Source organism: Miniopterus natalensis, chromosome 16, assembly GCF_054644295.1.
Source record: "Miniopterus natalensis isolate mMinNat1 chromosome 16, mMinNat1.hap1, whole genome shotgun sequence".
NCBI lineage: Eukaryota > Metazoa > Chordata > Mammalia > Chiroptera > Miniopteridae > Miniopterus > Miniopterus natalensis.
Genome location: NC_142096.1, coordinates 11,484,992 through 11,511,293, shown reverse-complemented (window position 1 = coordinate 11,511,293; position 26,302 = coordinate 11,484,992). Strand labels below are relative to the sequence as shown.

The window sequence follows — 26,302 nt, the reverse complement described above, 5'->3', positions numbered from 1 at the left end:
AGAGAAGGCATAAACATATTGTCTGTTTTCTTAGCCTATCAACTAAGAGTGTGCCAACCTCCACCTCCCGTACCCAATGCTGAAATTTTGACAGAAGATGATGAATTCGAAATAGGTAAAGTCTGTTAAATTACTTTCAAAGAAATTACAGTTAACAGAGGACCTTGCTTTAAAAGAAACAAAAATAAAGAATAGAAACAGCCTGTCTTAGACGCCCTTCCAGAGCCTCTTAGGAATGGACAGCAGTGGAAAGCAAAAAGGGAGCTTAGGCAAGAAGGAGGAATTCTGTATCTCCAGGGTGCACAACTAGAAAACAGTGTGAGAGTTTGAACCATATGACTGTATAATGTTACCATGATATTAACGTTTATTATTGCACTGTTGATTTTGGCTGAGAAACGCAAGAAAATATCAATGACCAATGCAAGTCTAATCTTACTATAAAAGCAATAACTAGGAATAATTTTAATTGCTTGATGCATTTTTAATGAATGCTTTACCTGTACCAACCAGATTGTTTCTTTGCTACTATTGCTTTTACCCAACTGGCATGCGCCAGGACAGTCTCACCGGTAGTTTACTTAGCTTCAGTTCTGATGGCCAGTGCCCCTGAGGCCCTAGTAGTTCAATATTTGAATATCAGCCCGGCTTACAGTTAACAGGATTTTTATACTGATTAAAAATTAACACGTTTCTATTGCTTTAGAAACATCTGTTAATTTTCACTTTGTTGCTTCTTTTTTTAAACAGGTGATATTATTAGGTACCAGTGCCTTCCAGGATTTACTTTGGTGGGCAATGCAATTCTGACATGCAGATTAGGGGAACGACTCCAGATGGATGGAGCACCTCCAGTTTGTCAAGGTACCAATTATTATGATTATTTGTTTCTAAATATATATTTTATGTTGAACGCAATACCAGGAATAATTTTAACTATTTAATATTTAACAAGCAGTAATGTTTAAAGTTATACAACTCATTTATGGTATTTTTTAAAAATCCATTTCTCAATTCTAACTTTAAACATTTTGTCTTCTTCCAAGTTTTAATATTTCTAATTTATCCCAAGGTCAGTGCAACTTACTTAAATTATTTTTGCTGAGAGGTGGAAAATAAGATAAATCCCTTTAAATAAAGGTTCCATTGTTGATTGCCATAAATTAAGAGTAGTTTCTGATCTAACCACTAGATTCATTAAACTTTATTGAGCACCTGTCAAGTACTAGGAGCTAAGGAAAAACAAACTATCAAAAAACAAGTTGTAGATGGTCCCTACTGTGATGTCAACATAGCATCAGGGATACAACAGGGGGCTCTAGAATCATCTAGTGTGTAACTATTTATGGGGCAGGGAAAGCTTGATGGAGGCATTGCTCCCTGAGTCCTGGGTTCCAAATTACAAGGGAGACTAACTCTGTTAGAATAGAGATAGAGATGGTGCAAATGACAGATGTATATGTAGAGACACAGAAGTGAACAACAGTAGGATATGAATGACAAGGAACCCACTCTGCTGCAAGTGCAAGAGCATGGTGGACCTTGAATGATATGCTAGCACTTGGGTGTTCGGGAATCATGTGTCGTTAATTTGTATAGCTTCTAGGATCCAGAATAATATCTAACACATAGTAACTAATTATAAATGTTGGTTAATTCAAATAAAATTAGAATTGAGTTTATCTCTTTTCAGATTTTCTTGGGTTATTTTCTTCACTGAGGTTCATTCTGAGGAATGGAAACCTGTTTTCCTGTGCACTTTCTTTACTATTATTATAAGCGTAAAACAAAAGTTCTGTTTATTATCTAAAATATGCTATACGTAGGAATTAACATTTGATTTTCTATGTCATTGGAGTTCTTACAGGAAGATGGGAGGATTTTCACAGGGGGCTTTTATAGCCGCAAAAAGAAAAACATGTCTGGAGGTATAAACCAAAGGTCAGGTTTCTCTTTTTAAACTGAGATTGAACTGATACCATTTACTCAGTTATTTTGTAAAAATCTTAAAATAATATACAAGAAGCAAACATCTCAGATTGAAATAAAAGAATCACAAGTAAAAGCTTCTCCCCCCTCCCCCAAAAAAACAGTTTTTTGATTCAGCTGTGCTATATTCTATAGACAGTTTTTTCAAATACCTATATATTAGTTATGGCAGATTTTATTTTCAAGTTATTAACTTGATTAAAGAGTTGTTGCCATAATTCACTGCTTTACTTACTTTTTTTTATCCCTATACTACATGGAGACTTTATAACTCAAAATATTTGTCTTTGTACCCAGAAAGTGACACATAAATAAATATATTTGGTGTTTCCAAGCCTAGCTCGTTTGAACAAACATTGGAAAACAAGGATTCTCATTAAGGCGGTGCTCTAATTATTTTGAGATACGGCACTATCTAACACCAAGATGGGAGCTGTATGGTAATTGGATTAGAAAATGGCATGGGATATATATCCAAGTCACTAACCCTCAAAGCTATGTCATCCACCCACCTTGACTCTAGTTGCTTGAATGCCTCTCATAACACTCAAAAATTGTCCCATCCTAAGCTGAAAAACTCTTTAGCCGTGAGTTACATAGGACATTTTGCTGTATGCACTTCCACTGTTCTGACAAGTGAGGGGTTTATTATACTGAGCTGAATCCTGTTTGGTATATGTTGGTTTGCTTCTGCAGAATGTGAGTTGTACTGAGCCATTTCAATCATCTTCCCACATCCTACAACCTCAAAGTCTTAATTTTTTAAAAAAAGGATTTGATCATCTTGGTTACACTATCTTTCCAAAGGCAAATTTAAGTAAATGTTTGTATTATTTGTCACAATGCACAATGCTATTGATATTAACAATTAAATTTTACTAGACTTTGGAAGCCATTATATCATAATTATGTTTTTGTCAACATGTAACAAATTTTTTATATTTTGTGTGTGTATATGTATACATATACACAAAGATATACACTCATAGACATACATACACACATATATTTTTGCGGGATGTATGGCAGAGGTATTGTTATGACATAAGAAGAGCTTGTGCTTTGACTTACATTTATGGTCTGGAGATAGCATGAAGAACTGGAAGGCAACTGGTGACCCACAAATTGTGTTAAATCCTCACAATTTGGCTTAAGCACATTTCTGAGACTAGAAATGGCTTTGCCTGGAGTGAATGCTCTAAGAGAGCAGTTTCCCGTCTGGCCTCACATCCCAAGTGGGTTAAGTTTGAGGAGAGACCACACTGAGCAAGGAAGAAAAGGGGAGGGCGGAGACGCAGGCGGGAGGCAGAGGGGAGAGGGCGTAAGGAGATGAGGGAAGGCAGGGAAAGGATGGGAAGGCATAGAAGGACATGAATGCCACGTCTTTTAATTATTTATCTATTTATTGTCCAGAAAAGTAAAGCATCTTCCATGTAATAAAAAAAACATGGAAACCAATACCATAAATGTTTAGGTCATTACTCTATTTTTTTGAACTGTAAGCTTAATACAAGTTGTTTCTTCTAACACATAATTCAAGGTATTGTTCCCTTTCTAGTATTGAACATGAGCTGAGTATCCAGAATTTAAAATGACGTTTCCACGTAGGCCTAACACACTAACACTATTTAATCTCTCTCTCTGACAGTGCTCTGCCCTGCCAATGAACTACGGCTCGATTCCACAGGAGTCATATTGAGCCCTGGGTATCCTGACAGTTACCCAAATCTTCAGATGTGTGCCTGGAGCATTTCCGTAGAAAAGGGATATAATATCAGCATGTTTGTAGAATTCTTCCAGACAGAAAAGGAATTTGATGTTCTTCAGGTGTATGATGGTAACCATGGGTCATATTTATTGGATATTCATAAATTCAGCCCAAATACTCTATTTATTATGCATGCAGATCTTCAGTATAAAAACTGCTTATATGATTTTATAGAGTATCAGCATCAAATTTGCTTATATGCCATATAAAATTGTAGTTAACTTGGTTATTATTTTACAGATTCTTGATTTTTTAGCTTTGAAATTAAAATATGTAAAAAAAATTTTATGTTATGTTTTAAGTTATTGTTGATGAGTTAGATTGTTGAGCAATTTCATTATATCTAATACTATTCTAAAGATATAAAAAACTAAAGATAAATTGGAACATAATTATTCAGTTGTATCTAAATTATTTTCTTTTCTTTCCAAAGGACCAAATATTCAAAGTCCAGTGCTTATTTCCCTCAGCGGAGATTATTCGTCTGCTTTTAATATAACAAGCAATGGCCATGAAGTATTTCTTCAATGGTCAGCAGATCATGGCAATAACAAAAAAGGCTTCCGGATAAGATATATAGGTATGTGATACTTATAACTTCAGTACAGATCTCTCCTCCACCCTCAGTATGGTTGAGATTAAAAAGCACAGACACCAACAGTAATGAATTAGACGTGAATTTAAATCACAGTTCCTCCATTGATGATTCTTGAACAATTTATATATCCCCTCTCTGTCTCAGTTTCCTCATTTTAAGGATAGTAATTCCACTGATTGGTCATATGATTTTTGAAAAGATTGAAAGCACTTAGGATATTTATGATTTAAATAAGTTAATTATAAATTAAACTCTGATATTTTTAATGCTTTTTTCCCCAATAGATTTGTTTCTTTTGAACTCTCACAAAATGTTAATAGTGTTGCTCAATTGTGTATATCTGGTCTATTTAAGAACTCTTTTAAATGACAAATTTAGACAAAAGATATACATACAATGGTAAAAATCTTTGTTTTCATTATTAGTCACTGATTTGTGATATTTGCTAAATATATTAAACATTGAAAGAGAAAATGATGAACATATCATTTAAAAACTTTTTTTTGAAAAAATAATGTTTTCTAGTCATTACTACTTTTCATTCAGTAATATTTAGAGAGAAATGGGCTGGAAATACTATCAACATGAAACAGATTTTTCTGTATGCCTTTCTGTTGATAAGATCTACTGATAGTGAGTCAATAATTTTCTTATTAAGTGTACATAAATAGTTCTTCATTATGGTGAAGGTGGCATTTCCTTTCTTTGCCATCCTAATTCATGTCAGATGCCATGGGTATGTGCTCAATAAACTAATACTTCAGAACCAGTCAGTCATCCCTTTCTGTACAGTGTTAAGATCATGTCTCGCCAAGCCATGGGTCATTACTAATCAGTTCAACTGAAAATCACTTTCATAAACATTTAATAAACAATTGTGACACAACAGTTCTAGCATAGACTTAAATAAGTTTTGAATTTCAGTTATAAAAATATGCTCTCCAATTTCACTCATTAAGATACATTTGCATAAATATGTAATGTACAAATAAAACAATTTTTATCTATTTACTTTGATTTTAAAACCACATGACGATAGTTAGATTTTAATTTATTAACAATTTGTCTTTTACATATTAGAAGTAACTTATCACTAACATCGTTTTACTAATATGTATACAAGTTTTATCCCTCAATAGATTTCTAAAAAATGTTTTTAGGCTTGCAAAGGAGAACTGTTATAAAAAATTGAATATATTATTCAGTCATAATATATGCATCAGTCCTTAAGATTTTTCATTTTTAAATCTATGTTTCTATCATATGAACAATGTAAATGCTTTTTTATTAAAGTTGTGCTCAAAGATAGCATTTAAAAGTCAACACATTAAATTGTATTTTTAAAGACCAGAATAACTTAAAAAGAAACCATTCAAATCAAATAATTATAAACATTAGATTATGTTCTAGACTAAATCCTTATTTATGTTGATATTTATGACAAATTTGGATATGAATATAGTGAGAGCAACACTTTTAACCCCCAAAACAGCTTGACACATTGAATAACTATATATTTTTCCTTTAGAAGTGACAGATTATGACATATATATTCCAAGTCCAATCTATTTCCTACCATTTACCCCTAAAGTCTCATTTTTCTCAGATGAATACATTGAAGTTTCAAAGGTTAAATGGATTCTGCCAGGCTGAATATTCTCAAAGTACATATATATGAAAAAGCCATTTGACATTATCTTGTGACATTTCAGGCTCCAGGAGATGAAAGAAGTTTTATTTTATTGGCATTTTTTTTTATCACAATATGTAAACACTCCTGACAGCATGGAAACTAATAAAATGGGAGAAAGGATTATGGAATGTGAGGGATCTTTTTTAGACATCAACCAAAATTAAATGCATGATCTAACATGATATAGATGTCTGGAGATAACTTCAAAGTGACATGTAAACAACATGGTCTAAAATATCCCTCTCAAGGCTATGACATGTAGGCCCTTCAAATGACAGGAAATACGGCTTCCAAAATTCACTGAAATATTTGTAGGGCTTTTGAACCCCTAGGGTGTTAAGAAAATATGACATTTTAATTTAGAAGGCATCTTTGGTGACAATAAAGATTAAAGGGAGAAAGGCCAGAGATAGTTATGCCTCATAAAAGTTATGTCAGTAGATTGTCAAGAAGATAGGAAATAAGACAATGTTCATATGAAACAAAATTTGCATAGATGACCTATTTTTAAGTACCGGTATTCACGTATAGATTTTTATAACTCTGGCTTGTAAAGAATCGCTGATTTGTTGATTATACAGTGATACTTTTTCTCTTTTGGAAAGCTTTCTACTGTAGTACACCAGAATCCCCACCTCACGGATACATCATCAGCCAGACGGGGGGGCAGCTCAATAGCGTGGTGCGCTGGGCCTGTGACCGAGGGTTCCGGCTTGTTGGGAAAAGCAGTGCCGTGTGCAGGAAGTCCGCCTATGGCTACCATGCATGGGACGCCCCTGTCCCTGCTTGCCAAGGTAAAGCACTTGACTCAAGAAAAGATACGCACATTAATAAAAGATTAACCCTTTTTATTTTTTTTATTTGAATCACTGTAATTTCCAAAGATGTGGATATTCAGAAGCATTTTATAGATGCCTCTCATGAAAAATAAGGCTTAAAAACATAGAATGATAGCCCAGTGGGCATGGCTCAGTGGTGAGCATCCACCTATGAAGCAGGAGGTCAGGGTTAGATTAGGAACTCAGGACACATGCCTGGGTCACATCCCCAGCAGGGGGCGTGCAGGAGGCAGCTGATCAATGATTCTCATCATTGATGTTTCTCGCTCGCTCGCTCTCTCCCTCGTCCTCTCTCTGAAATCAATAAAAAAATATTAAAGAAAAAAAATAGAGTGATAAATTTGAGGAGAATTGGACACATTGTTTTAAATTCTTCATTCGTTGTAATGTGATTTATGCCTTTACTCTATCCACTGTTATACATACTTTGCTCCTACATCTACCATTTCCATTATTCTGCTGTAAGAAAATGATTGACCCTGAGCTGGAGACTGTGTTCCTGTGGAGTCTGCAGAAAGAACAGAGAGGATAAGAGAGGGCAAGTTAACTGAGAGCTTTCACTCTGAGTATGCAAAAATGTACTCTCAGAGCAACAAATTGAAAAGAGGAAAACGTAGCTAAACACCACATTATTTCCTCTTCGCTGTTCAGCTAACTCAACAGAGGCATGTCTTTTCATTTATATTTTGTTAAAAATTGAGGCGCTGTCTGAGCACTGCATCCTGCTATAGCAAACAGAATGACAAGCTACTTAACAAATGACACACTTTCAGAGCTTTGGACTAGGTCTTGTTTTAAAAAGTAGTTGAGTCTCTTACTAGGCATAGTCATAAAGACAAATTCAGCATCAAGAAAATCTTATGTGACTAGAATTTGAATATTTTAAAATACTTAACATATCAACATTATTTTGTCAATATGAAATTTAATTTTATATTTGATTCAGCCTACCCAGAATGTGAAGGTGTATATCACAACTATGAACCCTCACATTAAAAAAATGCATAGCACTCTTAGTTAATAAATAATGGTTTTTACCCCTAATCTGCTTAAAGAAGGTGATTTTTATAAAATAAATAAAATGTAAAATAGATCAATTAAAATTTAAAATTAAACAACAGCAAGTTAAAATGAGCAGAGAATAGATATTACCTGACGTCCAAAATGGCTTTACATAACAAACTGTGGTTTCTAATTCATGAAAATATAACTCTCATAGCCATGTTTAAATAAATGAGAAATGAAAGAACTATTGTTTCTTTGTTTTATTGATGCAGAAAACAACAACCGCTTATTAGAATTCTGGGAAGTCTCATAACCTTACTGGATTGCAAGCACTGAAGGTGCTGAATTCATGTAGAATATATTTTAATAAATGTGAAAATCTACTTTCCTTTGACCAGTGAATAACAGGAGTATTTACCAATTCTTAGTATTAAATAATTTCTTGGAACTGGTTTGGGAAAAAATCTTTGATCTCATATTATTAGAATCATGGGAATTTAAAATATATTTAATAACCTCTAAATCATATATATACTTCCTTGGTTAAATTTATTCCTAGGTACTTTATTATTTTTTGGTGTGACTGTAAATGGTATTGTTTTCTTAGTTTCCCTTTCTGATAGTTCATTATTGGTATATAAAAATGTAACCAATTTCTGGATATTGATTTTGTATCCTTTACAGAATTTATCAGTTCTAGTAGTACGTGGGTAGAGTCTTTAGCGTTCTCTATGTATAGTACCATGTCATCTGCTATTCACATAATGCAAATTTTTGTTTTGTTCCAAGTTTTTTTTTACATTCTTTATTTTTATTCTTCTTGTCTCCTCAGCTTCCTGTACATCCTCACATATAGTTACTTGAGCAACAATGTGAGCACAGTTATAGGTAGAAAATTCAGTCTGCAATCTCGGTTAGGATGTGGCGTGGTGTTCTGCTTCTTTGTGTGCAGGTCAGATAGCCATTCATGGATTCACTGCCCCTCCATTTCAGGAACTGAACCGCTTTCATCTCACTATACAGTTCAGTATTACACAGTGTTATGTAGAAACTGTCACTTTGTGCTCCCTGCCTTACTTTTAATTTGTGTTTTTTTCTGAGAGTTCTGTAGAGAAACTGCTTTGTCAACCACTCAGTGATGATGGTTCTGAACTCGGTTCGTTTTCTTTCTTTTTTTTTTTTAGCTGAGAAGTTAAACTGTGAGCTATCCACAGTCACAGCTGTCTTTTCATTTTAGCATGTTGTCATTTTTTCAGTTCTAAAATGTGCATTGTCCATGAACACAGACAATTGGGTGGTAAAGGCCTGGGGTGAGGTGTGAACCAGGTGGTGGGGGGCAAGGGGGAAAAAAGAGGTACATCTGCAATACTCTCAACAATAAAGATTAAATAAATTAATTAATAAATAAAATAAAAATAATAGAATATAGCCATTTTCTACTAAACACATATATAGAACCTATACTATTTTACCTCTATTTTCTTTTTACTTTGATATAAGTTCAACCTGTACTACTCTACAATGTATGGTTAATTTTTTAAAAGATCAGTTAATATACAATCTTTGGTTTTGAAATTTCCAGAGTCCTAAGTAGAAATTAAAACATTACTTTAACAGACATCAGGAAAACGTTTATGTTTTTAACACTTATTTTGGAGGTTCTGTATTTACATAGTAGAGATAATATAATTATATAGGATTGGTTATATAATTTAGTCAGTGTTACTGCTTTTCTGTTCATAATTTGTAGGTTATTGAATCCTAAAAGAGCAAACTGTTCACTAGTAGGGAGTCTCCCATTCAGTTTTGAGAATTTCACATAGATTTCACTAAGATTCTTTCACTTTATTGGCAATTCACATGGATTAATTAAAATTAAGCAATTTAGTGGTAGGTTTTATAAGAGAAGTAGAAACAATTTTATGTTGAAATGGTAGATAAATGGAACACAGCATTTGTAAATATTCAAACTCAGCTTATGTCTTTTTGTTTTTCATTTCTTTCGATATGAGAAAAATATAGTTATAAGTCTAGAATTTTTGTGTGAAACCTATAAGAATAGATGTTTCAAAACTCAGACATTTTTTGATTTTATATAGATAATATACAGTAATATACCAAATACTGCATAATAACTTCAGCTGGTCCTGGGGCTATACTCACATCCTATTTTTTTTTTCTTCAGAGATGTGTATAAATACTTACACATATCTGAATATGATATAAAAGGTACAACTGATCTAACTTTATTTAGGGTATTGCTACCAAATGTATTCTTAGAATAGTTGTGTTTTTGTTCTTTTTGGAGATGCAAATTGTGTACTTGTAGAGCAAAGAAGGAAAACAACTGATCATAGGGCATGTCTTTATACTCATTTTGAGTTAATAAGATGTGAAACTATCTTATATACAATAACTATTTAAATATAAAATTTTAACTGTAATTATTACATCATGATATTTAATTTTCACCTAAATCAGATTTATTATAGATAAAAACCAAGACATGTAAGACATATCAGTGAAATGCAGGAAGGCCCAAACTGGTTTTTAGGACAATAAGTCCTGGCCTTATATTTTTTAAACATGTCTATATGCATGACATTCCAAGCATATAGAGTTTGGCTGGTCCTAAGACAAAGCAATATCCAGCTTCCAGGTAAAATAAATCTATTTGTTTTATTCCTGGCCAAAGCTTCGATGAGTATTGGTTACCATCCCCTTTATAATCTTTAGTAATTATCTGTCCAGTTGCATGGGCCAAACTTGCCATGTGGTGATTATTAATGGGTTAGCACTGGATGCACTCTATGTTTACCTAACTTGCATTATCATATCATCTATATGAATACTGATAGCCATGCTCATGCGGACAGGAAACCAGAAATAAAGCATAATAATGTATGGATTCACCAGTTAAAAAACACATTCAATAGGAGTTTTAAATAAATCATTTAAAAAGTTAGGGATCAGAAAGGCATTTTCAGGAGGTATCCTGCAATTTTTTCAGAGGAATTAATGAAATCCCAAATAGTTTTACATGTTTTACTGTTTAAAAGACTTATCTAATAAGTTACTTTTCTGTTTCTATGATTTTGTATCTATGTATTTATTCTAGCAATTTCCTGTGGGATTCCTAAAGCTCCAACAAATGGAGGACTACTCACAACAGACTACTTGGTGGGAACCCGAGTTACCTATTTTTGCCATGATGGATATAGACTGTCATCTAAGGAACTTACCACTGCCGTGTGTCAATCAGACGGAACTTGGAGCAATCATAACAAGACCCCTCGCTGTGTTGGTATGTGTGTTAAGGAAATTTGTATTTCTATTGGCGTCTTACATGATTTGAAATGGTATGTATTGTTTAAATTTTAGAACTAATCCCTGAAATCTTGAAGTGTGGTGTTTAAGAGGAAAAGGTAATTTAGCTGTCTTACATAACAGAGTTTCATTTATTTTGTAAAAAGTCATTCATCAATCAACATGAGATTTAATGTGCAGGTCCTTGAAAAAAATATTTTAGACTTTCATTAATAAAATTATATTTCAATATGTTCAGCCCTGATTTTTATAAGGATAGAGAATGTTTGGTTTAAATAAGGTCTTTAATTTGTCTCTATATTAAATTATTTTTCATTTAGTACTAACAGCTGTGATTTCATTTAAAATGAGGGTTGTTAAATTATTTTCAACCTTAGCATAGGTGTCTAACAATGTTTATACTTATGTTGAGCAAGTTTTGAATTAGTCACAGTTTATATCACAACTTTTGCATAAAAAGACAATTCTCAGAAAACACATTTTCTCAAAATATAGTTCTTCCAAAACTTCTGAAGAAATAAGGGACTAAGATATGTTTCCATGTCTTACCTATTGTGACTAATGCCGCAGTGAACATAAAAGTGCAGATATCCCTTTGAGATCCATTTCCTTTGGATATGTACCCAGAAGGGGGGTTGCTGAATCATATGGTAGTTTTGGTTTTAATTTTTTGAGGAAACTCTATACTGGCTGTATGTAAGTATTCCATAATGGCTGTACCCATTTAAATTCTCACCAGCTGCACAAGGCTTCCCTTATTCCACATTCTGCCCATTACACCTCGATAAAGCTGTACAAAGACTTGGAAGCTTGAAATAACAGGATGTGTTCAACTTCCAGTCATACCATTGAGCTGGGGGAGTGGAAAAGATTACATGGAAAGGAAAGAAACAGCAAGTGCTAAAGGACGTTATGTGGCCCAGTAGTGAATGAATTAAGACAGCGGTGATGCCAAGGATGGAACAGACATGAGATATACTTAAGAGGTAGAATACACATGACTGACTTATTCTCACTGATGTTCTTTCTCGGTTTTTTTATAGTTGTCACCTGTCCAAGCATCAATTCCTTTACCTTGGAACATGGAAGATGGCGAATTGTGAATGGCTCCCACTATGAATACAAAACCAAGGTAGTTTTCAGCTGTGATCCTGGTTATCACGGACTAGGTCCTGCTTCTATCGAATGCCTTCCTAATGGTACCTGGAGTTGGAGAAATGAAAGACCATATTGCCAAAGTAAGTACCCACTCTGCTCAACTTATTTCATAAGCTGTCTTTGGTGATTGGTAGTTGCTTGGTGACTTCCTTTTCCAGACACACTAGTGCAACGACATAATATAATTTTAAGAGGTCATTTATTCTCATTGCCTTTAACATTTTTCTAACTTATTTTTTATAAGTAAATGCTTATAAAAAAACATTGGCTTTGGATTCAGAAATCTGTGTTTGAATTTGGTCTGTCACTTACTACAACAACTAGAAAATGCTTATTGCATCCTTACAATTTTCCAGGCACTGCTTTTAGCTCCTTATATGTACTATTTTATTCCTTAGTTTCCATATTATAAATTAGTTAATATCATTATATTCATTTTATCAAAAAGGAAACTGTGCCCCAGATTTTATCATTTTACACAAGTCACAAAGCCTCTAAATGGTGGAGAAACAGAACTCAACCCAAGCAGTCTGACTACAACCCCATCTTCTAATCACTGTTATATGATGTTTGTTCTTTTTAATGCAATTTTTTAAATTATAAAATTATGATAATGCCTATCTCATAGTTATTATAAAGATTTAATGGTATGATGTCTTCAACTATGTCAGATAGAACTTGATTTACAGCAAGAGCTCAGTAAACATTTATTGAATCAAATTGAACATATTATCTTTCTATTTCCATGCCTTCTTATAATATAAATGGCCAATGTCTAATGTAGATAAACTAACTAAACATAGGATATTCAGATGAAATATCTCAAATCCCTTTGAACTTCCTTCATTATATTTATCATTTACTTGGTGCCAGGAAATATGCTAGGCTGAAAATTCATCCTTTTATTTTGTATCCAACACAACTCTATGCCATCCATGGCACAGACACTGGTAATTTATAAATAAACTAATAAAGGAGTCAGAAGTGTAATGGTGAATAAGAAGTTTAACATAGCCAACTACCTATGTGTAGTAAGTACACAAGAACATAGTTTTATTCTACTTATTAATATTCTATTTTGTAATTTATTTTTTTAATCTTCATGTAAACAGGATTTGGAGTTATGCTTTTTATTGATGACTTAAAATCTCAAAAATAGTTATCTAAATTATACTTGATATTCTAAAAGTATGACATTTATATTTGAAAATTCTTGCCCTATTCCTTAGGCTTTTCTCCCAGGATCTTTCTTTGCCTCCACTCTCATTTTTTTTTTTTTTTAATGTCATTTCATTAAAAAGGCACATAGCATAGAGATATTTCAAAGAGTAGGAAAAATGATCTACAACAGGAACATTAATCAGACATTCAACAAATGTTTGACTGGTTCGTTTGTGCTCAATCCTCTATGTAGAAGGGTTTAATTGATCAATAAAATCAGGTCACTGCCCACACCTACAAATGGGGAGCAGCAACAAGAATCTAAAAAGTGCAATTCATTGAGAAAATGGAAAGTAATAATTTTTCTGGTCTACCGTTTTCTCATCATTTAAATTAAAATAATATATATTAGTATTATTAATACTAATAAATAGTCTAGCTACCTCAAAGGATTATTTGGAGATTAGTTCATACAATCAGTACATTTTAAGTTTTATATGCAGCTATTTAAAGTTTTTAAATTTTCTATTTGTCTATCTAATGACCATCAAAAGCCTGGAGCTGAAAGCCAGAGCTGGAGGCAGAATAAAGCATTAGGGGCTGATGGTTAAATATGGATTTGGAGTTAGACTGCTGGGTTTACATTTTCACTTAGCTATTTACAGGTTGTGTAACCTTATTACTTAATTTTTATGTGCCCATATCCTAATGTGTACAATTCAGATAATGGCAGCATCTACCTCAGAGTTCTTTTGAGAATTACGTAAGTGAAAAGACTAGTAATAGGGTCTGGTACAAAATAAGGACTCAGTAAACATAATTCATTATTTTTTTTCTAGGAAGAGACTTCATTTGTAGTCTTTAAATATGACACAGTCATAAGAGCTGGGTTCTGAATGACCTACCAAGGCAGTTAATCTCTCCTCTTCAATTTTATAACATACAAACACAATGTGAAATAACATTACATGTAACGGTTCTTGTGAGAACCAAATATTTCACATATAAAGCATTCTTTATCAACTGTAGGACCCTCAGCAAAAATTAACCATAATTACTATCTTAGCATTGTTTAGATGATGAAGAAATTTGGCTCAGGTAAGTCAAAGGCATTGCCCAATGTCACCGGATAAGTCAAAGAAAGATTTTGTGATTTTTTTCCCCCCTCTACATCCTGCTCGAGTTACCAGGTTGGCTGAACAAAAGATGCAAATAAAAGAGCTTCATTACATCTCCCTATAACTTAGAAGAATTTATGGGAACTTAAAGGGGATCAATTTTAAAGTATGTCGTCTATTTTCTCTGCATTTTCACATTCATTCAAACGTGGTTTGCAGATGTCCCTTTCAATGTAAATATGTCAAGTCATAGGGAATTCAAATGTTAAAAGCATGGTTTTGTTACAACTGTATGTCGACTATGTGTTGAAGAGTTTTCGTTGTTTTTATTGTTTTGAAGTTATCTCCTGCGGAGAACTGCCTACACCTCCGAATGGAAATAAGATTGGGACCCAGACCTCGTATGGCTCGACAGCCATCTTCACGTGCGACGCGGGGTTCGTCCTGGTGGGCTCTGCGGTGCGGGAGTGCCTCTCTTCAGGCCTCTGGAGCGGATCTGAGACCAGATGCCTCGGTACACATTTTTAAATCATTTCCACCAAACTTTTTTCCTCCCCTCTGGAAAAGAGGAAAGTTTTATTCACTCAGGAAGGATGCTAAAGAAATCAGAAAATGTTTAACTTTAAAAATGTCTCATGGTAGAAAAACTATTAAACAGATGCCTGGGAAAGTCAATCAGCTAGTAGGACAAATGAGACTCTCGTCTTTAAGGAGAGATGCATTGTCTGCCAGGCATGGTGACAATAAAAAGGGGAAAACTAATTGCTGAAAGTTCCATGTCTGCAGACTCAGCTGGATTAATCGTAGCAATGAATTCATTCTAAACCATAGTCAGTTCTTCCGCCTATTTGCTTAAGGTAATGACCAAAGAAGAAAAACAATATCCACATTTAAATATCTTTCTCCCTTTTTATTTTACAATTTCAACATGCGTGATATTGCTTTCTATTAAAACTTTCAAAATATATTTTTTTCAAACCTGATTCTAAGGCAAATAGGATTTTTCCCCCCCACTAAGTTTCTTTGAATTTATTATAAAAAAAAAACTGCAGTAAAAGAAAATGGACTAGCCCTGACCAGGTATCTCAGTTGGCTGGAGCATCGCCCTGTGCACCACAAAGGTCCGAGGTTGGATTCCCAGGCTGGGCACATACCTAAGTTTCGGGTTCGACCCCTCATCGAGTCAAGTATGGGGGGCAACCAATAGACGCTTCTCTCACATCGATTTTTCTTTCTCTCTCCTCTGTCTCTCTCCCCCCCCCTCTAAAAATCAATAAAAACATATTCTTGGGTGAAGATTAAAACGAAAGAAAGAAAAAAAGACAAGAAGAACGGAGCTATCTATTTATTTTTATAAATTCTCTTTTATTATTAAAATAATATTATGATTTATGCCATGTCTCTTTTTTCAAATATTTCAATAATATTTTTAATATTAAGAGAATGGTATGATTTATACCTTATTTGGCATCAAGACATGACAGCCAGTATTGATTTAGGTATCATAAAGTTCTAATTATTCACTTGTCGGCTAGGAGCATGCATAATCTTTTTGTTTATTAATTTAAAATTGCTGGTTTTTATGAACAGGGTATGGCTAAATTTGTACTATATTTCCTTTGTAAATTTTACTATTTAATAATATGATGCATGGCAGAAACGTCTGCATTTTAGCAATTAAATGCACATCATTTTGCTAATAAACTTGAAAATTATTCATTCTGTTGGGTACATAAAGGTATCTTACAATATTTTAATTTGCATTATGTTGATAACTACTGATGTAATGCAGTTTCTTGGTCTTATTAGCCATCTGTAAATATCCCTTTGTGAAGTGGTAAAATATATTTTATATTGAATTGCCTTTTATTATGAACTGTAGGAGTTCTCTATTTATTCTCGTTGCAAGGTCTTCATCATTATGTGTTTTCTGAATATTTTCTCCCAGCCTGTGACTTGTATGTTCATTTCACAATGGTATCTTTTGATATACAGAAGTTTTAAGTTTAGATAAAGTTTATCTGATCATTTTGTTTTTTTCTTTCTGGTTATTGCTTTCTGTATCTTGTTTAGAAAACCTTTGCTCAGCCATAAGTCACAAAGATTTTCTTTCATGTTTCCCTCTAGAAATTTTATAGTTTTGGTCTTACTTTTATATCTATGATTTATTTTTAAGTTGTTGCTGTAGGCATTCCAAAGTAAGGTGGAGGTGGTGTGGGTGTGTGTGTGTGTGTGTGTGTGTGTGTGTGTGTGTGTGTGTGTGTGTTTCCCCAAGAAGGATATTTGGCGCTGTTTATAAAATGTATTTTATGTCTTGAAATTTTATATGTCAGTTCTACAAATTTGTTCTTAATTTTCAAGACAACTTTGGATACTCTAGAGCCTCTGTAGTTTCATAAAACTTTTATAATTAGCTTATTAATTTTTAGTTTTTAAAAATGCCAGGTAGGTTTCAATCAGGATTGTATTGAATCTATAGATCATTTGTGGAGAATTGGCATCTAATTCCCAGATTTATGCATCTTTTTTCTTTCTTTGTATTAATGATTTGCAATGGATAGGGCCAATTAAACAATGTCAAATTGAACTGTTATTGGTGGGGTCACCTCCATGTCCCCACCTGTCACTGGTGGGAGTGGGCTTCTTGTATTGCCACAGGAATAAGAATTTCTTGAGGCCCCATGGTAGGAAGTGGTATCATAGAAAGCTTTTTATCTGTGGAATTAAACCCCTGGGTTTCCAACGTCCCACCTCCCTCTGTCCCACCATGGAAAAAGTCCCACTTTTTTTCAGTAGGACTAAGATCAAAGACACTGCCCGGAGCGTCCATTCCGTATTGAAGCACAGAACAGTGCAGCATCTGGCTTGCCTCGCTTGTGTCCCCAGCTGCAGTCCGTTGCATATAGGGTCTGCATGGCTATGGGCCATGCCCCTTCTAGGGACACATGGCTATGGAGGGACCGTGGGCTAGTGCAAGAAAGCATGAATGAAGCGAGAGAAACAAGAGAGAGGGAATTCCTTTGTCTGGGGATTATGAATTCCCAAATTTTTTCAGGCTTGCATTGACTACACCACTCTGGCCAATGATCTTTGTTCCCAGGTTAGACTGACAGGCAAGCACCTCCCCTAGTCTTTCCGACCTCACTGCACTTGAGCCCATCTCCCCCTTCCCCCAGTGATTGGCAGGGAATGGATAGGCGTTCCCTGGGGAGTGTGAAATTGCAGCTCCCCGGTAAAGCTGTCCATATGACCATGCTTATAATGCCTGGCCTCCCCTTTGCTCCTTTCCTATTATTAATATTAGCTAGCGAGTTATAATCATAACAGAACTAGTAAAAGTGGACATCCTTGTTTTTCCCCCTGTATCATGAGTAAAGAATTCAACATTTCCATAAAAATGATGTTAGCTGGGGGTCTTTTTTTTTTTTTTAAATATATCTTTATTGATTTCAGAGAAAGGAAGGGAGAGGGAGAGAGAGAGAGAAACATTAATAATGAGAGAGTCATTGATCGAGCCCACAACCCGGGCACGTGCCCTGGCCGGGAATCAAACCGCAATCTCCTGGATCCTAGGTCAATGCTCAACCCCTGAGCCACGCCGTCCGGGCTGGAGGTCTTTTTTTAGATGCCTTTTAGTGTTCTGAGATTCAATTTCCAACACCAAGCAATGTTCTAGAGTAGACACTAGTTGAGTGCCCTACTACTCAACTCAATTCTGACACTATCTACCTGGAAATAGCATCAGACCCTACAAGTTAAGGGTTTAGTCCTAGAAGATTGTTCGATATCCCCGCTTCAGATGCCAGTCACAATCCCAGGTTGTTACTTATGATTCTGAAAGACCAGCTATAGATTGGGGGTTCCAACAACTTCATTCTTGGGTTTGATTAATTTGCTAGAGTGGCTCACAGAACTGAGAAACATTTTACTTGTTAGCTCACCAGTTTGTTATAAAAGGATATAAGTCAGGAACAACCATAGGGCAAAATACGTGGGAAGGGCTCGGAGCTTCCTTGCGCTCTAGGTTCACCACTCTGCCCTATTCCCTCCTGTTCACCAACCTGGGAAGGAAGCGCTCTGAACCTTGTTTTTTTGTGTGTTTTTATGGAAGCTTTATTGCAAAGGCATTGTAGATTAAATCATTGGCCATTGGTGATTAATTCAACCTCTAGCCCCTCTCCCCACCCTGGTGGAGGGGGTGGGACTGAAATTTTAAACCCTGTAATCACATGGTAGATTCTACTGGCAACAAGCCAGGCCCTTAGGTGTTGACCAAAAGTCACCTATTTAACAAAACAAAAGATGCCTTTGTTGCTTTCATCTCTCAGATTATTCTAAGGGTTTTAGGAGCTCAGTGCAAGAAAAGGTAACCAATACCAAATATGTATTTACTATATAAGTCACAGTATCACAGATGTCTTTATCAGGTTGAAAATTTTTCTTATATACCTAACTCGTTGTCAGCTTTCATCATGTATGGGTATTGAGTTTTGCCAAATGTTTTTTATTCATCTATTAAAATAATCATGTATTATTTTCTCCTTTACTCTTCAATATGGTATATTACAGTGGTTGATTTTGCATCTTAAACCAACTGTTCATTTCTGGATAAACCCCAGATATGCTGTATTATTATTTATGTGTGTTTCTAGACTGATGTTCATAAAAGACTTAGTTGTTTTCATGTGTCTTTTCCGGGGTTGTTACTGTAGCTGTGATTTCCTCATAAAACAAGTTAGGGAATGATTCTTTTCTATTTGATTGAATTTACCAGTGAGAATATCTGAGCCAGTGTTTTTCATGGAAAGGGTTTTAAGGATACAAATTCTTTTAATAGATAAAAGGATTATTCAAATTGTCTATTTTATTTTGGGTTCATTTTGGTATGATGTCATTTTCAAAGAATTTGTCTTCTTCTGAGCTATTAAATGTACTGGCATAACGCTGCTTTTTATAGTTTCTTGTAATTTTATTTTCTGTAAGCTTGCAGGGATATCACTTCATTCATTCCTGGTTTTGGTAAACTTATTCTCTCTAATTTTATGTTGATAGGATTAGTTAGGAGTTTTACAACTTTGTTTCTGTTTATAAGGAAAGAATTTTTAGTTTAGATAAGATACTCTATAGTTTTTTCTGTTTTATTATTTTCTTGATTTCTTTGTCTTTAATATAGTCTTCCATCTACTTACTTTAGCTTTATTTTCTTTTATTTTGCTCCCCATTTTTATCTTCTTAAGGTAGAATCTTAGGTCACTGATTATATATCTTCCTTTCTAATAAAAGTACTTAATGCTATAAATTTCCCCACTAGGCACTGCTTTATCCGTATTTCTCAAATTTGATGTAAAATTTAAATTTGTATCCAGATTAAAATTCAAATCTCTGCTAGACTCAAGCGCTACTAGAAGTGTTTTCTTTTTTTGTGTGTGTTTTTTTTTTTTAATTTCCTATTCTTAGCATTTTACTGAGTATCTTATGTCATATAATCATATTTGCATTATATGTGTCATGTTTCTAAGTAAACTTTAAAAATTTAGTAATATTACATATGTATATAGATACACAAATAAAATGTAGATCACAGTATCAAAAATATTACTTTTGGACCCATTTCAGCGGGTCACTGTGGAATTCCAGAGCTTATTGTGAATGGTCAAGTCATTGGAGAAAATTATGGATACAGAGACACAGTTGTTTATCAGTGTAATCCTGGTTTTCGATTGATTGGCTCTTCAGTGAGGATATGTCAACAGGATCACAACTGGTCTGGACAACTCCCATCCTGTGTGCGTAAGTAAGCACAGCAGAAGTAATGAGAGACCTCTGTTCTCCTGCGATTACCAGTAATTACCAGTAATTTTATATAAGCACACACACACACACACACACATATGCGCGTATGTATATATATAAATATATAGGGTGTCCCAAAAAATATATACACACTTTTTCCTGATAGTTCAATTGATGTTTCTTTCTTTTCAGATTTAACCCATTGGAATTAATAATTATTCAAAGTGTGTATACACTTTTAGGGACACCTATATATACATACATATATTTAAAGACAAAGACATAAACTAAGTTCTCACAATTTATTTTTTTTTACTTCTGTGCCCTAACCTTTAAAGTGAGGTATATTCGGAAGTATATAAAGCCATCTATTATGAAAGTGGAAGAAAATAAGAAACTGTCTATTATTTACATTTTATCAGAAAGACAAGAAATTAAATTCTGCTATTCTAGTATTTAATAGAAATATATAATAGATTATAAAATATTTAAAATGTATTTAAAAGTGTGTTATCCAATACACTTTGTGCTATTTTTAAATTCACAGAAAATTATTTAGCCATATGTAATTTTGGAATTGTTTTAATACAGTAACTCACTAGTCAACAAATATCTATCTGATATTTTAAGTTAATTTAGCTATGAATTCACACATGAAGAATAAAATGGATTTTAAAATAATACATTTTTATTATTATTCTTTAAGTATACTTGCTGTGCTTTGTGGTTGCTATATAGCTTTGCCCATTGTGCATTTATTCTGACTATTAAAATCAGAATATGGTTGGATATTGATAATTCTATTACTTTTTGTTACCCCACTGAGTCCCCAGCAGTACATAGTGTTTCCCATCGTAATATATACTGTTTTGGACCTGAGAGTCAATTATCAATGTGTTTCTTATTTTTTCTCCTAATATTTTCATTCCCAATTACATTGACATTTACATTAAAACTGATGTTAGAAAATGAGAATGAACACTGCAAGTATGTTGTAATTATAACATGATAGAATCATACAATAGAGATTTTGGAAGATTCAGATAAATACTGCATGGGACTTCTCGTGTGCGTTCACAGAAAATATTTAATTTATTCTGTAACTAATCATACCCATATGTATAAATTTCATCATTGTCGATTTTTATCCAATCAACAGAAATGCATTGGAATTCTAGTTTCATAAAAAATGCTCTTTTGTGGTTAGATTTAATAGGATAATACAGCATATATTTAACAATTAAAATTGCTTTGCTAAGGTGTGTCTGATGACATAAACAGCAAAATGATGCTTGGGCCCTGCTTAGATTTTCCCCCCTTTCATTTATATTCAAGCATAGCCAACTAATACCACGGTTTTTCTTGTTGAATAATTGAGACTATAAATGAAAATTGGCCCTTGGGGTAAAACTTTTTCTTATCGATAATTTTAACAAGACTAAGATGCAGTAAAATTTCCAAATGAGTAGGTTGACATTAGGTACACAGCTGCAGAGTAACTGCTCTCGGGTCCTTTCGAAAATACTCAAAGTGACTATGGTTTTTCACTGCACCCAATTATGAAGGACTGTTATTGGAGTTGCTCTGATTAATAGAGTGAGATGATGTGGTGAAACAGTTCATGGAAATACAGAGTGTTGGGGAAAAGCCAGCACTACATAAAATCAGGAATGGAGCTGTAACACTAAAAGGATCTAAAGAATTCATTAATTGATACCATTATTTACAATCATAATTGTGCTAAATTATCAAATATCAATTGTGAAAAAAATAAACCAGTAAGAATTCTAACACAGCATCATTTTTTATGGTTCACATTTTACAGTCACTTTAAATTATTCTTCCAACATACCTTTGCTTATCAATCTATTATTTGTAAAAATTGATTGTATAAATATTAAAACAAATAATTTTATAGTTAAATACAAAAAAAAAACCCACCTTCAAGTGTCTTCCAGTTCTTGAGTGGAAACGGAGAACTGGTTCAGTCCCATTCCTTTCTGCTCCTAACTACTGACATGAACTTCAGGCAGTCCCAGATTTTTAAATTTCAGTATTCTTCCCTAAAAAAAATAGAGAGAATAAAAAGGTACTGTGAAACTATAAACATCTGTGCACCACTTACATAAAGGTATCACAATAATAAATAACAGTCTACTTGTTAATATAATATTCCTCTTACAGTGGATTATTTTGGCATTCTAAATTGCTCCTTTACATTAGTAAAAGTACTTTAGGTATATTTTCACATAAAAGTTCTCTTCTTTTTACGTTGCTGGAAATGATTAAGAGTACTTGTCATGTGATTACTGATAACCAGATATTGTTTTGTGCTTCCCCTGCCCCCACTTATTGCTATTAGCTGTCAGCTGTGGTCACCCTGGTAGCCCAATTTATGGCAGAACAAGTGGAAACGGATTCAACTTTAATGATGTGGTGACGTTCTCTTGCAATATCGGGTATCTCATGCAAGGGCCAACAAAGGCACAGTGTCAGGCCAACAGGCAGTGGAGCCATCCTCCACCCGTGTGCAAAGGTAAGAGCCAAACTCTGACCCAGCTTAGAGCATGGTAATAAGGCGTCTGGGCAAATGTAGGCGATAACATTTGAAGCAGCTGGGACAGAGCCGTGGAAAGTTTCCAGCTAATAAAACAAAAAAATTTAGTGTTGATGTCATCTCATTAGCAATGCTTCCCACCTTTCTCACTTTTTAACTCATTTTTTAATTTAAAACTGGCAGCTTTCTCCAATTGCTTAACTTTATCATCTTGTACCTATTTTATGACTGCATATAAAAAGTCATTAAGATTGTTTTATCTCCAATTTACTCCATAATTAATAGAATTTGCCTTTGGCATTTATTTTTTTCCATATTTTTGGAAAATGTTTGAGGCCTGAATTATAATGATACCCATACTGGGGGTTAATTTATTGTTTTCTATATAGAAATAGATTAAAGAGAATTTTTTGTTTGTGTTTTTCCATTTTGCAAAGAAGTATGGTATACTTCACATTGTCTGATAAAATACAACCAAATCATTATAATCTTTACATATTTTGATGGTTCAACTATGTTTAAAAGGTATTTTAAAAATCTGTACTCAGCATAATGCTTATAGAGTTGCTATTGTTAAAAAAAAAAAGCAAAAATAAGTTTTTTTCTATATCTTACAGAAATATTCTATATTTTAACCACACATTTTATTTCATTAGCTTATACAGTCAACATGTTAATTTTATTTCTGTAATCTTTAATTTGCTTGATTAAGTTTACCTTTGAAACTAAATTTCTGAATTTCTTATAGAAATCTATGTGGGTTACCCTTTTAAATTTTTTCATTTGTTTAGTGGTGAACTGTTCTGATCCTGGAATTCCAGCCAATTCCAAAAGAGAAAGTAAAATAGAACATGGGAATTTCACCTATGGGACCGTTGTGTTCTATGACTGCAATCCTGGGTATTTTTTATTTGGATCTTCAGTTTTGATATGCCAGCCAACTGGACAGTGGGACAAACCTTTACCAGAATGTATCAGTAAGTAGATAATGTGAATTATTCCTTGAGAAGAGGCCATGTAAGCAACATGGATATTTATTGTCTTATAAAACATCTAGAGCTATATATCAGAAGGATTTTGGTTTTGATTGTTATTTTAATTTTCTTTTTGATGTTATTGTTTCATTGTTTTGAAACTACACTTCCCTATATTGTGCCAATTCAATGCCCAGATGTTATTCTTATTAATATTAATGTGCTCACAATCTTTCTATCAGTCTTTGACTTTGAACTTTGATAGAGCAGATAACATACATCATCTTTCACCTCAATGAACATTTAGTGAGTATTTTGTTAAATGTTATGTTGGAACTGTAGAATATAAATAAGATAAATTATAGCAGATATGCATATCGTTATGTGTAGTGAGAAAATAGTTTAACAGAAATAAATGAAAATTATGTGCGGACATAAGGAAGTGAACATGAATTCAGGAATCCAATCAGTTGATCTCAAATATAGCTACATTCCTCAAAGAGTTGGTGAATCTTGGACATGGTAAGAAGAGAACCTTTGTAGATTGAAGGTGTAGTGTGTCAAGAAGTCACTGTGTGAGTAATTTTGGGTTATGCTTAAATTTTGAATTATAAAATTATTTTATGATGATGTTTTATTTAGAGGCCCTTTCTTCACATTCATGGGGTGGGATATTTTGAAAATTCCATGATATCATTCATGCACTGATGAATAAGCAAAATTTTATGCAATGTCTACTCAATTTCAGATTCGATGCAAATAATTAAGTCAATTATTGATCCTTTGCTTAAAGTGTATTTGACTTTCTTATTGTACACTGACTGGCCTAATAGTTTGACTGATTTAGTTACTTGGCCTTATATGGCTATAACATTAAAGATAAAATATTTTGTAGGACCTGTAAACGTGATCTTCAGATTTTTGTGCTCTCATATACTCTTTTGCCTTTCTTTCATACAGCACTCCCTGGTAGTGTGCTAAATTCTCAAGGGGTTTATTACATTTATGTCCCTTGTGTGCTGTTTAATACTCTAGAGTCTTATTGCATTCAATATTTTTGTTAATCCTCACCTGAGGATATTTTTTCCTTTAGAGAGAGTGAAAGGGAGGGAGGGAGGGGGAGGAAGAGAGATAGAGAAACATAGATGTGAGAGAGACACGTCAATCGGTTGCCTCCCACACAGGCCCCAACTGGGGCCGAGGATCTAACTTGCAACCCAGGTAAGTGGCCTAGAATCTGGGACCCTGATGGCCTAACCACTGAGCCACACCAGCCAGGCCTGTTCAACACTTTTCTCAAGTTACATTTAAAAGGGGGCTCACAGTAAGTTCCCAAACTACCTCTAGGTTATAAAGAAAATTCTGCAGCGTATTGACATCTGCTTCTGCTGTGCTCAGCAGTGCCTTGGGTAACAAGCCACTGAGTATTTTCTTTGTAAAGCATAATTGATTTATTAATGACTGGGATGGAATTATTCTAAACTGCATATTAAATTGTGTCACAGACTCACTTTTACTCCTTGACTTTCACCCCCAAAGTTCTTCCCTTTTAATTGCTGTGTGGGTCCACTTTGAATCCTACTGGCATCCTGCGCCCTTAGTTAGCCAGCCCACATGCACTCTTCTCCCTAACTTACACTTCCTTACATAGAAACGTATGTCCTTCAAACCCGTGCACATATGCATATGAACACGCACTCACCACTCCCATCCATGCAGACTCAGTCACTTACACTCGCTTACAGTGTCCCCCTTAAACTCATGCTCAGCGTGAGTGGCACAAGAGAATTGCTCCTAATACTGCAACTTCCATTTTATTTTTTAAAAAGTCAGGTTTCACGTAGATGTTTGATTTCTGGAGACTGTACATATTTGAACAGATCATTTGCTTTTGGTTTATTTTGTAGAGAGTTGGTGCACGTTGTTCGATAGGAGATATAAAAAAATGTTATATTCAATAATTATGTATTGTAGTGGTTGACTGTGGACACCCCGGCGTCCCTCCTAACGCAGTCCTGTCCGGTGAGAAGTACACCTTTGGGTCCACTGTTCACTATTCCTGCACAGGAAGGCGCACCCTGCTGGGCCATTCGTCCAGGACCTGCCAGTTGAATGGCCACTGGAGCGGGTCGCAACCTCACTGCTCAGGTACCACCTGGAAAATCCGACAGTGTGTGTTGGAAATTCCATTATTAGCATTATTATTATTATTATTATTATTAGAAATATGTACACAAGTGATAAAATAATACATTTGTTTTGTAAAAATCTGAGAGAAGCTGTAACATTATTTATACATTTATTGGAATACTTCTTAAGGTA

General features: G+C 34.1%; 1 protein-coding gene across 1 annotated transcript in view; it reads left to right on the top strand.

The window, feature by feature from the left end:
• CSMD3 (CUB and Sushi multiple domains 3) overlaps positions 1-26,302 on the top strand; it is a 551,595-nt gene that overhangs the window by 490,842 nt on the left and 34,451 nt on the right. The window contains exons 46-57 of the mRNA XM_016224286.2: positions 35-115; positions 751-864; positions 3,638-3,826; positions 4,191-4,337; positions 6,654-6,842; positions 11,011-11,196; positions 12,263-12,457; positions 14,997-15,170; positions 20,273-20,446; positions 22,812-22,985; positions 23,798-23,983; positions 25,955-26,128. Coding sequence (XP_016079772.2) covers positions 35-115; positions 751-864; positions 3,638-3,826; positions 4,191-4,337; positions 6,654-6,842; positions 11,011-11,196; positions 12,263-12,457; positions 14,997-15,170; positions 20,273-20,446; positions 22,812-22,985; positions 23,798-23,983; positions 25,955-26,128 — 1,983 coding nt within the window. The remainder of the gene's footprint in view (positions 1-34; positions 116-750; positions 865-3,637; positions 3,827-4,190; positions 4,338-6,653; positions 6,843-11,010; positions 11,197-12,262; positions 12,458-14,996; positions 15,171-20,272; positions 20,447-22,811; positions 22,986-23,797; positions 23,984-25,954; positions 26,129-26,302) is intronic.